The 12,588-nt window shown below is 31.1% G+C and overlaps 3 protein-coding genes across 5 annotated transcripts in view; 2 read left to right on the forward strand and 1 right to left on the reverse strand.

The window, feature by feature from the left end:
- Nucleotides 1–12,588, reverse strand: part of LOC139492079 (synaptonemal complex protein 1-like) — a 57,523-nt gene that overhangs the window by 26,143 nt on the left and 18,792 nt on the right. For all 3 annotated transcript variants that reach the window (XM_071280216.1, XM_071280214.1, XM_071280215.1), the window contains exons 14-19: nucleotides 11,122–11,189; nucleotides 9,912–9,973; nucleotides 9,502–9,618; nucleotides 8,558–8,662; nucleotides 7,813–7,916; nucleotides 7,195–7,312 (exon numbers count right to left, since the gene is read on the reverse strand). In XM_071280216.1, coding sequence (XP_071136317.1) covers nucleotides 7,195–7,312; nucleotides 7,813–7,916; nucleotides 8,558–8,662; nucleotides 9,502–9,618; nucleotides 9,912–9,973; nucleotides 11,122–11,189 — 574 coding nt within the window. The remainder of the gene's footprint in view (nucleotides 1–7,194; nucleotides 7,313–7,812; nucleotides 7,917–8,557; nucleotides 8,663–9,501; nucleotides 9,619–9,911; nucleotides 9,974–11,121; nucleotides 11,190–12,588) is intronic.
- On the forward strand, nucleotides 1,544–3,197 carry LOC139490733 (KRAB-A domain-containing protein 2-like). Its single transcript, XM_071277700.1, has 2 exons — nucleotides 1,544–2,583; nucleotides 2,886–3,197. Exons 1-2 carry the CDS (start codon nucleotides 1,579–1,581, stop codon nucleotides 3,150–3,152), a joined length of 1,272 nt encoding a protein of 423 aa, XP_071133801.1. The 5' UTR covers nucleotides 1,544–1,578; the 3' UTR covers nucleotides 3,153–3,197.
- LOC139490734 (uncharacterized) lies at nucleotides 3,818–6,405 on the forward strand. The gene is made up of 3 exons (XM_071277701.1): nucleotides 3,818–4,145; nucleotides 5,704–5,808; nucleotides 6,050–6,405. Exons 1-3 carry the CDS (start codon nucleotides 3,984–3,986, stop codon nucleotides 6,374–6,376), a joined length of 594 nt encoding a protein of 197 aa, XP_071133802.1. The 5' UTR covers nucleotides 3,818–3,983; the 3' UTR covers nucleotides 6,377–6,405.

Here is a 12,588-nt window from a genome sequence, read left to right on the forward strand (position 1 = left end):
TAATTGACCTTTAATTTCATGGTTAAATGATTGTCCAACCCTTAAACCATATATGTTCTTACAGGCTATGCCAGTTTCTTTACTTCACAATAGGCTTAATTTCTTAGGTCAATTAATGCCTCGTTAATAACGTCAAAAATGATTTATACACCCCCCTTTTTTGCCTTGATAAGTCGTTTCTAATTCACCATAGGTTTTGTACCCATGCAGAGGACACATTCCAACCCCTACATCATATTAAATCGTAATTGCCTGGATGAGACATTTTATTCAACACAATGTCTGTAAGTGGTACAAGTCACGTCTCTTTCGTTCCATTAACTGTTAAGTATCTTTAAAAGCTGTTCAAACTCATCTCAAATTATTAAATCCTATATATTCTTGTTTTCATGAAAAGACTTTCACATTGAAACAAAGATTTTGTAGTGGTCTACAATTTAAAAAAATGTTTGATGTTGCTTAGCAAGATGTGGGATTCTATACTCGATGTAGAATTCGTCCAAAAAATAATGATAATCTAGATGTTTATATTATAGTGTAACACCGTATTAGGAAGTATATTCTTAAAAAATAACTAAGCTCATACTTCAAAAAATATAAAGAACCTATTATTGCATGGTTGATATGCACTTGTTATGTAACTTAGTTGTTGATCAGCGTGTAGTGACCTACAATTGAACTAAGTTTTCATTTCTAACTAAACATGTTCACAAACAGACAATCTGCATTGCATTCAATTTAATTGGTTCAATAAAATGACTTATTGATTTGTAGTTGGCTTTAATTCAAACATGTTTTGCTGTTGCTAAACAACACTCTGTTGCTATGCTCAATACGGAATTTGTAAAGAATAAAAAAAGATGTATATGAAAAATATTGGAATGAAACACCAAATGGAAAGAAAAATCTTCAAACAACAGCTTAATTCATACTTAAGAGGGGCAAGCACCAATTTTTTAACCGTTGCTAGGCAACATTTCTGTTGCCAAGGTTGTTTTTAAGCATATAATAAACAAAATCAAAGGGTATTTTATTTGTGACTTCAAGTTCTTCTTGGACAAACAATATCATATGCAAATATTTAAATTTTTACTGATAAAACAATTAATATGTGATAATTTTCATTCTTAATAAAAACCGTTGCTAGGCAACCTTCCTTTCACCGGAACACAATAAAATCATTATTTTTTCAAGTGTCTACACTAAGACCATCATTGATATCAATTTAAACTTATTTGGAGAGGGGGCCAAAAATAGCCCTTATCATACCTTGTCCTTTCATTTCATTCTAAAGTATGTTATAAAACTTGTGCTTTAAACATATATATGTAAGACTCAGATCGACGTCCGGTCTCTAATCGACGTCCGTTCCTCAAATCGACGTCCAATTCTTACGTAACAATAAAACAAGACTCCAAATCGACGGCCAATTTTATGCCCCTCTAATCGACGTCCAATTTTTGGCTTCTCTAATCGACGTCCAATTTTCAGCTTCTCTAATCGACGTCCGTTTAATGAACTGGCAGCAATGACGTCATAACTTTATAAGATGACGTAGTAAGTGTCTTTCAGACAGCAATGATGGAACAAACCAACACAGTACCGGATGAAGGGTATGTTTTCGAAAGAAAAAGAAAAAAAGGGATAAGCAAAGATCCGAATGCCGAGACATTTTGGGCCGACATGCCTTATTATGTGGAAATAGCTAAAGCAAAAGAACAAAACAGCAAATGGGGTCCGAAAAAAATTATTGCAGAACTAAAACTTGGATTATCTGAGAGAGTAGTAAAAACGGTATTAAGTCAATATTTCTATGATCAAAATACAGATTGTTTGTTCAGAAAATCTATTGATTTAAATGTTCACCACAGAAGATGTGTTAGCAAAAATGATTTGGTGAATATGATAAAAGAAAATCATAAAAAGGACCACAGAAAAGCAGACACAATATACGAAGCACTGAGGACAACAGTATTTCCCGTTGTCAGAGAAACCATTAAAATTCTGTTCAAAACAGAAGTTAAGTGTCAGCAATGTGCCAGTGCTATTGATTTACCAAAAACTACTACAACGCGCAGACCAATTCCAGCTACGTATCCAAACAGTCGCTGGCAAGTAGATTTGAAAAAGATGCCAGCAGTAAGAGGATATACATATGCATGCAACATAATTGATTGTTATTCAAGATTTGCCTTTGGAGGACCAACAAAAACCAAAACTGCTAAAGAAATAGCAGATTTAATTCTAAAGTATCTTTACCTGTTAGGATCACCAAGAATTTTACAGTCTGATAATGGAAAAGAATTTTCAAACTCCAACCTAGCAGATGTTATTGATGTTTTTAAAACACGACAAATTCATGGGCGTCCTTATCATCCCCAAAGCCAGGGCCGGGTAGAAAGGTTTAACAGAACGTTAACAGAGTATTTTAGAATCCAGATGTCTGTACACAAAGACTGGCCTTCTGAACTTCAAGAGTTTTACTATAACTACAATAACAGAGTCCACAAAGCCACAAAGCCAGCAACGCCTTATCAGTTATTTTTCCAGCGACCAAACTTCGCTCCCCCAGTAGATGAACAGGTAAGTTTCGTTGAAAACATATTATTATTTAATTGATTAAAAATATATATGAATATGCTAAATTTCTGATGTAACGCTATTTTATTAAAAACAAAGGGAACCTTGAATTCCGTATTTGCAAAATATTTGTAAATGTTCAATTTAATTTATTTAAGGAATAACTGTAATACTTTTTCTGTCTATGAAGAAATAACATAAAAAATTTGGTACACACTGAATAACGCGCGTATGTACTTTAGATATTACTGCATCTCATGCAATTAGCTGATTTTTAATAGTTTTACATTTTAAAATATTTGTAGATTCCATTCACAATCCTCACCCAAGAGGAGAGACTATTTTTGACCACAGCACATTTGGATGTAGAGGATAAAGATTTAGAACCTCATGGTACAGAAGAATCTACAGAGACCTATCAGCCCGAGGTCGGTGATGGTTTCATTAGTGTGCACACAAATGACGGGGTTTATCCTAGTGAAGAAAATATTTCATTTGAAGGTATAAATTTAGTACATTGTTTTTTTATTAAAGTATATTTTTTTACCAAAAAAGGAGATTTTCAGTGTTAACTTTTGCACATAAAATAATTCATTTTTTGCTAAATAGCTTTTGGATTTTCGAGTCCAAGTTAATAACAACAAAAAACCACACAGTTCATCATATACATGCTGTAAAGATGCATGTATACATGTATTTGATATTTACTGGTAAAATTCTACACTAGCGTGCTAAAAGTATCCAAAATCGTCATTAAAAATATGCTAAGACGACTATATATCGTTCTAGAATCTACTAAATATTTGCCACTGGACGTTAAAAAAACAACAATAAATATATACTATAATATTATAGTAGTCTACGACAAACGTTAATACTTTGTCACTTACTAACTAAAATTGAAGTAGGTACATGTACACATGTTATCCTTGTGAAGCTGGTTTCCGCGGGACTACGTACGGTCTGATGTCTATATACACTGCTAAATTTGTATGTATGTAGCATACTTGATATTCTAATTGGACACCAGGCTAGTACAATTATATCATACGGATATGCATACCATTTTGACGTACCTTATGGTAGCTGTAGTAGTATTATAAATGTTTTTTTTTTTTGTGTTTTTTTTTAAACTCTTTAAAGTATTATGCATTTACATATTTAGGGATCTTTCTTTATTTCGGTGTACTCGAACTGCATAGTTGCTGCTAAAAGTTAAACTATTTTTTGTTGAATATTTTTAAGGGAGAGGTGTTTAATACAATAAAAGGTTAAATATTTGTTCAGACAATGTTAACTGGAATAATTTCAAAAATAAATAAATTGCATAAAACCAAGAGGGACGGTTCTAAACTTTAAATAATAAAGAATAATATATAAATATATTTTTTAACCCAGAAGCTATGGATATACTTGAAATGGACACGAATGAAGAAGAAACAAGTAGAGGACAAATTAATTCTACGAATAACAATAACATCACTGAAAATGTCAATAAGGAAGCAGAGATATCAAAACAGTCAAATCCTGTAGAAGAAAATCCTGATGAAAGAATTTGTGATGATGTACGTGTGTATAAATTTACTGTTGAAAACTTGTGAAAGTAAACGCTAAATTGCAAAACAAATAAATTGACATAATAAAATGTTTTATTTGAAAAGTTTGTAAGAGGATTACATATATTTTTTAAAGTTCATAAACAATAAAAATTTAATTTAATTATAACAAATCAGTGGGCGTATTGCATTTCCGCTAATTTTCCAAAGTCCCAATACTACGTTTCCGCAAATTTAAAGTATACGTTTCCGCAATTTGTATTTATTACTTTTCCAGAAAATTACCTGGTAAATTATAAATATGTGAATATAATTATATTAGATAAATATTTTATTTTATTTTCTTAATAAAGAAAAGGTTCTGATCTTATATCTTCAATATATTAGATATAACTAGTTGACTCTGGATTTTGGTAAATGGCTAACACATTTCTTTGGTTTGGCTTACTTACCAACTGACATGATTAAAGCATGCTTTGTTGAATTGATAGCTGATTCTCCATCTGACGATAAATGCATAAAGTTTGCCGATTATATATTGGAGTTTTATATAGATAGCAATTCGAGATTTCCACCAACCATTTGGGCATCACGTCCTGACCCCGACCAAAAGAGAACAATGAATGGTGCCGAGTCTTTTCTTTTTTGTCCATTGGCGGATCCAGGGGGAGGGGGTTGGAACCCCCCTTTTTTTGGCCGATCAATGCATTTGAAGGGGGAACCTATAGTTGGAACCCCCCTTTTTGTCCTGGGTTGGGACCCCCCCTTTTTAAAATGGCTAGATCCACCCCTGTTGTCTGTGTCGATGTGTTATTGAAACTGCAAACAACATCTTACATTAAGATGAGAACTCTAACTGTAAAAGCACCCGTTCGGAAGTATAAAAAGGAGAAGATGAACTTCCTTCTTGAACAAAATATAAAACTTTTAAACGGAGAATGTACTACTGTGGACTTTGTACGACGTGTGGGCTACAAATATATCTGCAAGAACTGACTTATGAATTCATATCAAGTTATATCGGATTAGTGCTAACTTTTGAACATATGTTTTCATCCATTTTAATGATGATTTTTGCTAGCATGTTTTGATGACCTTTAACTTAATAAATACTGATTTTTTTTATTATGGCTTTGCTTTCGATCAACAGGTATTCCTTAATTATTTGCGGACAATTAATAATTATTTTTTGCGGAATTATAGTTACTTTTTTTCCGGAAAAGTAAGATGCGGAAACGTAATCTATTTTTTCCAGAAACGTCATCTTTTTTTTTCCGGAAAAGTAATGCCAATTTGCGGAAACGTAAAACGCCGAAATCAGTACTACACGAAAAGAATCGTTTTAACTTATACCAATTAAACATGCTTTTCAAATTTTTTAATGTTGATGGGTGACTATCTCAATAAAGTATAATAACATCTCATGTATATATACTTTATGTGAAAATAGAAATGAATATTATATTTAAATAAGATTCAACAAATTTATAAACGTCCGAAATGTTTTAAACAATATTCGTATTTATGGAAAAAAAACCTGAAACTATACATTTTTTTCTATTTTTAGGAAGCTGTTGATTGCGATCCATTGGCCAGTGCCAGCCACTATTACAGAGCTTTATACGAGCGCCAGTTTGGTACAGATCTTACAAATGAAATTAACCCAAATTACGTAAGATTTTGATGACAATTGATGATTTGTTACATTATTTCAGTGTTAAACTTAAGCTTATCACTTAAAAAGATAAACTATAAAATCTAACTGATAATATTATCTTAATTGACGACATATTGATCGTAAAAGTGCAATTTTTTTTTAATATTTACAAGTTATACTTTTCGGTCAATTTAATCAATTGCTATATAAAATCTTAATTTCAAATGTACTTTTAGACTTATAATCTATTTTTTAGAATCCATGTACTTCACAAAATCAATTTGTTAACGAGGGACTAATGGAATATTTGAAGGAAAAACAGCTAGAATTATATCCCTTAGAGTTATTTGGTGGAGACTCCGAAAATGTATTTACACCTGCAGTGGGAGAAGTTTTACAGTTTAGGACCAATACCGCCATGAACAAGGGAACAGCCGTATTTGTTAGTGGATACTGGAGAAAAGGAAAATGTATAAATATCATCAATAATATGTCAAGAGGAAAATTGTTTGTAATAGAAGATGACAATACAAAATACAAATTTGAACTCAACAGATACCAGCTTAGACCTTACAATTGTTAAACATATTCTCAGTGCCAAATAAAATATATTTAAAATCAGTGCCAAATAAAATATATTTAAAAAAATATGTTTTTTTTTATTACCAGCTATCTAATTAGGTTTTGATACATTTTTCGGAATTAAATTATATTCATTTAAAACAAAAAGATGTGGTATGATTTTTACTAAGACAAACATCCACCAGAGTTGAAATAAAGGCAACCATACGGCCATCAACAATGATAAAAACCATACGGTAATGTTATTGATTTAAATCCGCTTCATTATTAAAAGCCATATTGAAAATGACATTGAATACAGAAGACCACAATAAATGTAGGTCGTTGTTTTTTAGCAATATTTGGACGTCGATTAGAGGATCAAAATATTGGACGTCGATTTGAGAATGTGACGTCAGATTTGGACGTCGATTTGAGGATTAAAATATTGGACGTCGATTTGAGAATGTGACGTAAGGTTTGGACGTCGATCTGAGTCTTACATATATATGCACAAAGAATGATAAATTCCCTTGTGTAAGTTACACAGTTATGCTTTGTGTATACTTCAAAATGTAATGTAATTATTTTGTTTATGATTGGAGAAATCCAAAAGCAATGAATCAAAGGCTTGTCTCAACTGCTAGAGCAGCTTTAAGAATTTTTGTTATCAACTGAACACTTTAATTCATAATGAAAGCAGTAATTATGTAACAGTTTTAATGCAAAAGTGAGAGAAACATAATAAAAGTTATGTCACAGACTCACACAAACAATTTCATTGATATAAAACTACCTATATTCTGACAAAATGCTTCAACATTTTTGATAAATAATAACCTCAAGATCCTTATGCTTTGAATTAAGCTCTGTGTCCTTATTCAATAATTCTTGTTGTAAACTCTGAAGTTCATCACCAAGGTTTCTTTTCTGTATGAACATATCTTCCAATTTTTCACTATTTAAAAGAAAAAAATACATAAATTCAATTTATGGAACAACAAAAACACAATTATAACCATTACCAAAAGTCTGTTATGCCAAGGAGAGAGTTATGAAAGACAATTCCTAAATTTAGTAGATCAATAAACACTACTATCTTAATAATGTTCATATTCAAACTTTGTCTTAGACTTTTGGTTCTTAGCATTATGTATGAGTTACATAAAATTCAAAGTCAGAGGTATTTAGTCATGAGGAACATAATTTTGATGCATCTGGCAATAAAACATACTGTGGTTCATCATTATTTGTTGAATACTAATTTTTGTGAATTATTGGTATAGTTCAACCACAAATTAAAATGTTCAAGGAATTATAAACGTTCAATAAGCTAGTATACAGAATTTGGCAAAACCACAAAATCAATATCCATAAAAATGAAAGTTTTCCTCAATTCACAAAAATTGGAACCAATGAAAATAAATGAATCCACAGTAACATATATTGCTTTCATACCTTTCTTCCTGCAGCAATTGTGACATTCTTGCTACTTCATCATTCAAACATGAGGATCCAGTTCTCTGCTCTGCAATATCTGATTGAAGCCTTTGCAAAATTTCCTACACACACAAATATAAGTATTATACATTACAGAATGCAACACAAATCTGTTTAATATATTTAAGGGAAATAGCAAGTTCTTTTTTACTCATTACAGAACTTATTTTAAAAACTCATAGTTTATGATGTCACCTTAATCATGGTCTTCAAAAGATCCCCTTTGCGTACAAAATTCAGCAATATTCATGTTTATTAAGTGCAATGATATGAATGGTATTAAGTAATGCCACCAAATTTCAAACTTGATCTGTGTTTTGTAGTAATAAGCATTGTGTATACATTTTAAATCATTTGGTTGAGGCAAAATTAAGTTAGAGAACGGAGACGAAAAAATTAAGCAATTTTTATGTTGATAAAAGGGCATAACTCATGAACAGTAAAAGTGACGCCACCCAATTTCCAAATTTTATCTGTGTTTTGTCGTAATAACCATTGTGTATAAGATCTATTTGGTAGAGGCAACCTAAAGTTAGAGAATGGAAACCAATCTGGGGACATACTGACAGACGGATAGATAAGGGTTACACTTAATCCTTAGCTACAACAGAGCTTTAAAAAATAGATTTCAACTGATGGCAAATTCTGGAATGGTCTTTGCATCTACTTTAAATGAAATAACGTTTTTTAGTCAAAGACTTACATTTTTAGATGCCAGTTCTTGAACAAGATTTCCAATATCATCATTCATTTTCTTTTTCTCCATGTCAAGAATGTCAATTTGATTTCTAAGATCATCTGAAGTAGCCTGTTAAAATAATGTATTGGATTTACTTTCAAGAGTAGGAAAAGTACAACCTTGCATTTTAATACAGAAGAACAAAATAAAAGAACACAAAAATATAAAATCTTTCAAATGAGTAAGATATGGTATGTCAAGATAAGATTTTGACTGAGCAGTTGGAGATATGGGCTTGAAATTAATATTAAGACTGTTACTAGCACTTTTTCAGTTTTTAAATGCTGCAGATAGATATTAATGAACACATGATACTTCTTACTAGATGTTATCTGAGATGGCGTTGACAATTGATAAAAGCATAAAGGTAACATGGTTTGATTTAGATATTTATAGTGAAACAGCTGTAAAGCTTAAATAAATTCACTTTACTATTTTGCATTACTATAAACTTCTCTAAAAGATCAAAGCTTTTGAAAAAGTGGAGGGAGAGAGGAATCAGAAATTGTTTTCAATGTTAAAAAGTGATAAATAATTCATGTAGAGAAGTTGACCAATGTATGAAAATAAAAAGATTATGTAAAAATGACTTTCTCTTGATATCTTGTAATCTTGTAATTAATATTTATATGAGACGAAACCTATCAATTTTATCATCAAAGTAAACCTAATTTTGAAAGGCTTCTTGGAGCAAACATATGCTATTTTCCTGCCAACAACTTTTTGAGGATAGCCCAGCTTCTGAGAGTTTGTGAAATGATCTACTAAAAATCCTCATTAATATCATATTTTCTTAATCAGCCTATTATAGATCGACAAAACAGTCTGTAATTATCTTGATGTTTATATCTTATCATCAAGTAATGTTTGTTAAATTAATGTCTTCCAATCACTGTAAATTTTCTTACAAATTCTAAATTTAATTTTTCTTTATGGTTATGTAGATTGCATTTGATTTCCTCAATTGTTAAGTTCATTTCACTCATGGTCTTTACATTCTCTTCTCGTTCAGTTTCAAGTTGATCCTGCAAAAACAAAAAATATTTTCAGTAATAAACATGAACATGTGTTCAATTGACAAAATGCACTGCTCCTACTGTCACATTTTCATGTTCAATGAATAATGAGTTCCTGTTTAAACCCTAACTTGGCATACGATTGACTTCATAACAAACATGTGTTCCAAGTTTCCAGTTGATGTGTTCAAACTACTTACCCATACAGACAAGAAAACAACATACAATCAGAGTGTATTCAAACACGGTTAAAAAATATAGTACTTCATAACTTACTCCAGATAAAAGGACATATCAAATACCTTTTGTTGAATTACAGAATTTAGCTGACATTCCATTTCACTTTTCTCCATTATAACTAGATCTGAAATAAAAGATTACATAGACACTTAGGTTCCTTATAACTATAATAAGAAAGATCATAACATAGGGAACATGTGTACTAAGTTCCAAGTTGATACTACCTTGACCTAAAACTTTAACCTGAAGCAGAACAGGCTGATGAACAAACCGAAAAACAAAATGCCCCTAGTTGGAGCATAATAATCATTGTGCTAATAAGAATAATAAACACTGAAAGGTAAAGATTGACCTAATTTATTAGTGCGAAGTGAAATTAGATATTGCATTGTCAATAAAGTATTGGTTGTAGTAGATTCATCAAGAATTCTGGACAATGGGAGATAACTCCAATTTTTAAAGATCATCATTTATATTTTTAAAACAGATATTAGATTCCTGCACCTTGCAAAAGTGTATTTTTCTTGACAAGTATAACATCATTTTGGGACTTGAATATCTGAGCATATATTACATTGGTAAATTTCTGGAAATGTTCATGGATAGGATGTATAGAATGTTATGAGCAATGCACTATAATTTGTGTATCAAAAAGGAAAGTGATAAGCCTTGGAAGATTATCAAGTCAGTAACATTGGCTTTTTGATTGAATTTCATGCAATCTTTACCCAAAAACAGGATATCAAATATAGTTATATATTGCTTATATTATCTCAGATATGACTTGACAATAAAAGCTTTACAATGATCACTGATCCATGACATGCAGTCAAGGTCAGATAAACTCTGATGGATATGTAGACCTTGTAATGATTATTTATACCAAATATAATTGTCCTTTCACACATCAGTGAAAAATCATGTGATAATTTTTTATTTTTTTTTCAAGATATGGCTGGACCTGGAAAATGTGGTTTAAGGACAATGAATAAAGCCAGAAAGAAACCTTAAAACATAAGGCATCTGTAAACAAGATATAAAGTTTCCAGGTATTCTACCTTTTAAGATATTAAACATTATACAAATAGTTAATGCAGTCACAGGATTAGCTTCCCTATAATTGAAGGCCTCTGGGAAGATAATTAATTAAGTTATTGCAGTAACTGTGTATATAAGGACCTCTTAAAATAAAGAATATTAATAAGTTTCTCATTCTGCCATTATTGTTCTAGGCAAGACTAAATTTGATGGCTGGCAGTATATTCAACATACCTTTAGCACTTTTGATATCTTCAATTGAATTTAATGCTTTTTCTAACTGGTCTCTAAGGGAAACAACTCTGCAATGCAATTCATTTTATAAATTACATGTGCAATATGCAAGCAATTTCATTAGGAATTATTCGGCCTAATATCTAAAGTATTACAAAATCAAATATTTTTCCCCAAAATATCTAAATAAGTTAGTGAAAACTTTGAACTGTAATATATTCCAAATATTTTTATTATGAACAAGATTTTTAGGGATTGCATAGCAATTATGATTCAATTTTATACTAAACAAGAATGTGTCTATAGTACACGGATGCCCCACTCATATTATCATTCTCTATGTTCAGTGGACTGTGAAATCGGGGTCAAAACTCTAATTTTGCATTAAAATTAGAAATTGAAAGATCATATCATAGGGAACATGTGTACTAAGTTTCCAGTTGATTGGACTTCAACTTCATCAAAAACTACTTTGACTATAAACTTTAACCTGAATGGGACAGACAGACGGACTGAAGCACAGACTGAAGAACATAATGCCACTAAGTGGGATATAAACTAATTAGTTAGAATATTACCAATGCATTAACAGACATAGTATTTTCTGGAACAACCTAAGTTTTTTTAAGATTTGAAAATTAATTAATCGTATTAATTTCAAGAAAATGTTTAACAAGAGGCTGTCACAACGACAGCAAACCGGATTTATTAACATTTATTTGTGTCCTGGCAATATCACAAGAACCATTACTGATGAATGGTGAAAGTGAAAATCGTCAATATCAAATTTGACCTCCATTTTGTCATCAGTATCAACATATTAAAATTTGAAAAGCTTAGATTGAATGGTTCATGAGTAAATGCAACAACCTGAATGGAAACGCCATTTTACGATCTTTCAAGAACCATAACTCCTGAACGGTAAAAGTCAAAATCGTCATTATTGAACTTGACCTCTATTTTGTCATCAGTAACAACATATTAAAATTTCAAAAGCTTTGGTTGAATGGTTCATGAGAAAATGCACGGACACGACGGGAAAAACCATTTTTCAATCTTTCAAGAACCATAACTCCTGAACGGTAAAAGTCAAAATCGTCATTATTGAACTTGACCTCCATTTTGTCATCAGTAACAGCATATTAAAATTTCGGAAGCTTTGGTAGAACAGTTAATGCATAAATGCACGGACACGACTGGAAACTCCATTTTTCAACCTTTCAAGAACCATAACTCCTGAACGGTAAAAGTCAAATTCATCATTATTGAACTTGACCTCCATTCTTTCATTAGTAACAACATACTAAAATTTGGGAAGCTTTGGTAGAACAGTTCATGCGTAAATGCACGGACAACTCCATTTTTCAATCTTTCAAGAACCATAACTCCTGAACGGTAAAAGTCAAAATCGCCATTATTGAACTTGACCTTCGTATAGTTGTCAGGAATAACATATTAAAATTTTAA

Source organism: Mytilus edulis, chromosome 10, assembly GCF_963676685.1.
Source record: "Mytilus edulis chromosome 10, xbMytEdul2.2, whole genome shotgun sequence".
NCBI classification, from domain to species: Eukaryota; Metazoa; Mollusca; class Bivalvia; order Mytilida; family Mytilidae; genus Mytilus; species Mytilus edulis.

Bases quoted from the DNA above. Each gene is read 5' to 3' on its own strand.
- LOC139490733 (XM_071277700.1), top strand. From the start codon at position 1,579: ATGATGGAACAAACCAACACAGTACCGGATGAAGGGTATGTTTTCGAA. The intron at 2,584-2,885 runs GTAAGTTTCGTT...AAATATTTGTAG, and splicing joins CTCCCCCAGTAGATGAACAG to ATTCCATTCACAATCCTCAC.
- LOC139490734 (XM_071277701.1), top strand. From the start codon at position 3,984: ATGGATATACTTGAAATGGACACGAATGAAGAAGAAACAAGTAGAGGA. The intron at 4,146-5,703 runs GTACGTGTGTAT...TTCTATTTTTAG, and splicing joins ATGAAAGAATTTGTGATGAT to GAAGCTGTTGATTGCGATCC. The intron at 5,809-6,049 runs GTAAGATTTTGA...TCTATTTTTTAG, and splicing joins ATGAAATTAACCCAAATTAC to AATCCATGTACTTCACAAAA.